The 2,370-nt window shown below is 36.2% G+C and overlaps 1 protein-coding gene across 1 annotated transcript; it reads right to left on the bottom strand.

Moving 5' to 3' along the window:
* Nucleotides 1-239: 239 nt before the first annotated feature.
* Nucleotides 240-2,071, bottom strand: LOC130824978 (uncharacterized). Its single transcript, XM_057690003.1, has 5 exons — nucleotides 1,895-2,071; nucleotides 1,589-1,693; nucleotides 1,195-1,366; nucleotides 1,056-1,153; nucleotides 240-929 (listed from the first exon to the last, which is right to left on the bottom strand). Exons 1-5 carry the CDS (start codon nucleotides 2,069-2,071, stop codon nucleotides 240-242), a joined length of 1,242 nt encoding a protein of 413 aa, XP_057545986.1.
* Nucleotides 2,072-2,370: the final 299 nt, after the last annotated feature.

The raw sequence follows: 2,370 nt of genomic DNA, 5'->3' as shown, positions 1-2,370 counted from the left end.
AAAACAAAAATAAGGGAAAAATTATACCAAAAAGCAAGAAAAATACGGGTTGCCTCCCGCAAACGCTGGTTTATCTAAGTCCCGCACAACCCTCTTACCATATGTCGATCAAAATGAGATTGAATCGATTAGGTTAAGTAACTTAACTACACCACTCGTAGTTAAGTTACTTCACCTAATCGATCGGGTGGGATTTTCACTTCGGGCTTGATTTTCGCAACTTGCTCATTTTTCTCCATCTATTCATCTTCATATCCAAGCCCTACACAATTTAGAGCTCTTTCTATAGCATCCACTTCATCTTTCCATATATTAGTTTTTCCTACGGAAGATGCAACACGATATACAGGCTCCAAGGGGTCTCTAACTAGAGCTTGGGGCTTATTAGAAACATTATTTACATCAACCAGACCAATACTAAAGCACTTTTCCTCTAACATTGGGCTTTTAGGGAAATTATTTAAATTAAAAGTAATTTTGTCATCCCCTACACATAATGTAAGTTTTCCACTTTTCACATCTATTATTGCCCCTACAGTATGAAGGAATGGTGTACCCAAAATAATCGGAATTTGCAAATCTTCCTTCATTTCAAGAATAACAAAGTCAACAGGTATATATAATTTACCTACTCTAACAGGAACATCCTCTAAAACACTTAAAGGGTATTTAATGGAACGATCCGCCATTTGTAGAGTAATATTGGCAGCTTTTAATTTACCCATATTTAAATTAGGGCTCACAGATAATGGCATAACACTTACACTAGCACCCATATCACATAAAGCTTTATCAATTATCAGATTACCAATGTGACAAGGAATAGAAAAGCTACTCGAATTTTTTAGTTTAGATGGAAATTTACTCTGTAATATAGCACTACATTCTTCAGTAAAAGCAACTGTATCTACCTCACTAATAGATCTTTTCTGGTCAAGATTTCTTTCATAATTTAGAATATGCATGAACTTGAGTAATTAATTCTGTGAAAGGAACTGTTACCTACAAATTCTTGACAACCTCCAGAAACTTACTAAACTACTTATCTAACTTACTCTTAAGATGTCTATTTGGGAATAGGAGATTGATAACTGGTTTCTGCACATCTCCACTCTTGTGTTGAGTTGTAACTTTCTTAAATTGGTGTTGTAGCCTACAATGTATCATCAGAAATGTTAGTTTTACTCTAGGGACCTGCAGGGCTAATAACAAAAATATTCGGTCTAACGGAATCGGGGTTAGCATTTTTTGTAATGATAGGTTCATGATCTTTGGGCATAGAAGGCCCATCGTATTTTGAACCACTTCTCACAGTAATTGCATTCACGTGATCTATAGGTTGCACTGGCCGCGATGGTAGGGCTCCCTGCTGGCGTGTTTATAGAGAAGAGGAAAGTTGCGCAATTTGATTATCCTTGATCTTATTATGTGCTAGGATCGAGTCAATTTTCACATCTCTTATCTGCATCTTTTTTTACATATTAACTAACATCGTTTTGATTTCTGATAAGCCAGAGTCAGAAGGAGTAACAACTTGTTGTGGTCTCTGATGTGGAGGTTGGTAGTGACTCTGCTGTGGTTGTTGTACCTGTGGTGGGGGTTTAAGCACATTCTTACCATTGTACGACATATTTTGGTTATTCTTCAACCCTGCATTGTAGGCATTAGAGTATGGACTAATTTGCTTATAAGTCTGAAAAGCATTAAACTTTTCAAGCGAATTGATACATTCCTGCGCCTAATGACCTAAAAGACTACGATTTTCACAAATTATTGTAGAGTTAGTACCAATAGTAGAAACATTAACAACGGAAGATGAATTAGAATTATTAATATTGTCTAGTTTCTAGCTAATAGCAGTTAATTGTGCTTACAAAAAGGATATAGAATCGACTTGGTGTTTTCCCTTATTTGCAAATCCTCTGGGATTCCCATATTGGGAATTATGAATAGCCATCTCTTCAACAACATTGTTCGCTATATTCACATCCAAATTCATAAACCTTCCGTTAGCTGCAGAGTCCAAAGTCATTCTTGAATTATATCCAAGACCGTTGTAGAACGCTTGCATTATTTGCCACTGTGCTAGCCTATGATAGGGGTATTCTCTCTGCAATCCTTAAATCTCTCCCAAGCTTCGTATAAAGATTCATCTACTTCTTGGGAAAAATTTTGGATCGAAGTCCTTAACAAAGTTGTCCTCTCTACAAGGTAGTATTTATTATAAAAATTCAAACAAGAGAAGGGAAAAAGAATCTCCTTCGTGACCCCAGCTTGTCTGATAATGTTGCAATATTGGCAAAAATCTAAGATGTGAAGATTTGGATCTTCACCCTAAGCTCTGCTGAATTTCTTCCTTTCGATCATAGT

This window comes from Amaranthus tricolor, chromosome 10 (assembly GCF_026212465.1).
Source record: "Amaranthus tricolor cultivar Red isolate AtriRed21 chromosome 10, ASM2621246v1, whole genome shotgun sequence".
In the NCBI taxonomy this organism is placed as follows: domain Eukaryota; kingdom Viridiplantae; phylum Streptophyta; class Magnoliopsida; order Caryophyllales; family Amaranthaceae; genus Amaranthus; species Amaranthus tricolor.
Note: the sequence above shows the minus strand (reverse complement) of the source record. Positions and strands in the feature narration are given on the sequence as shown.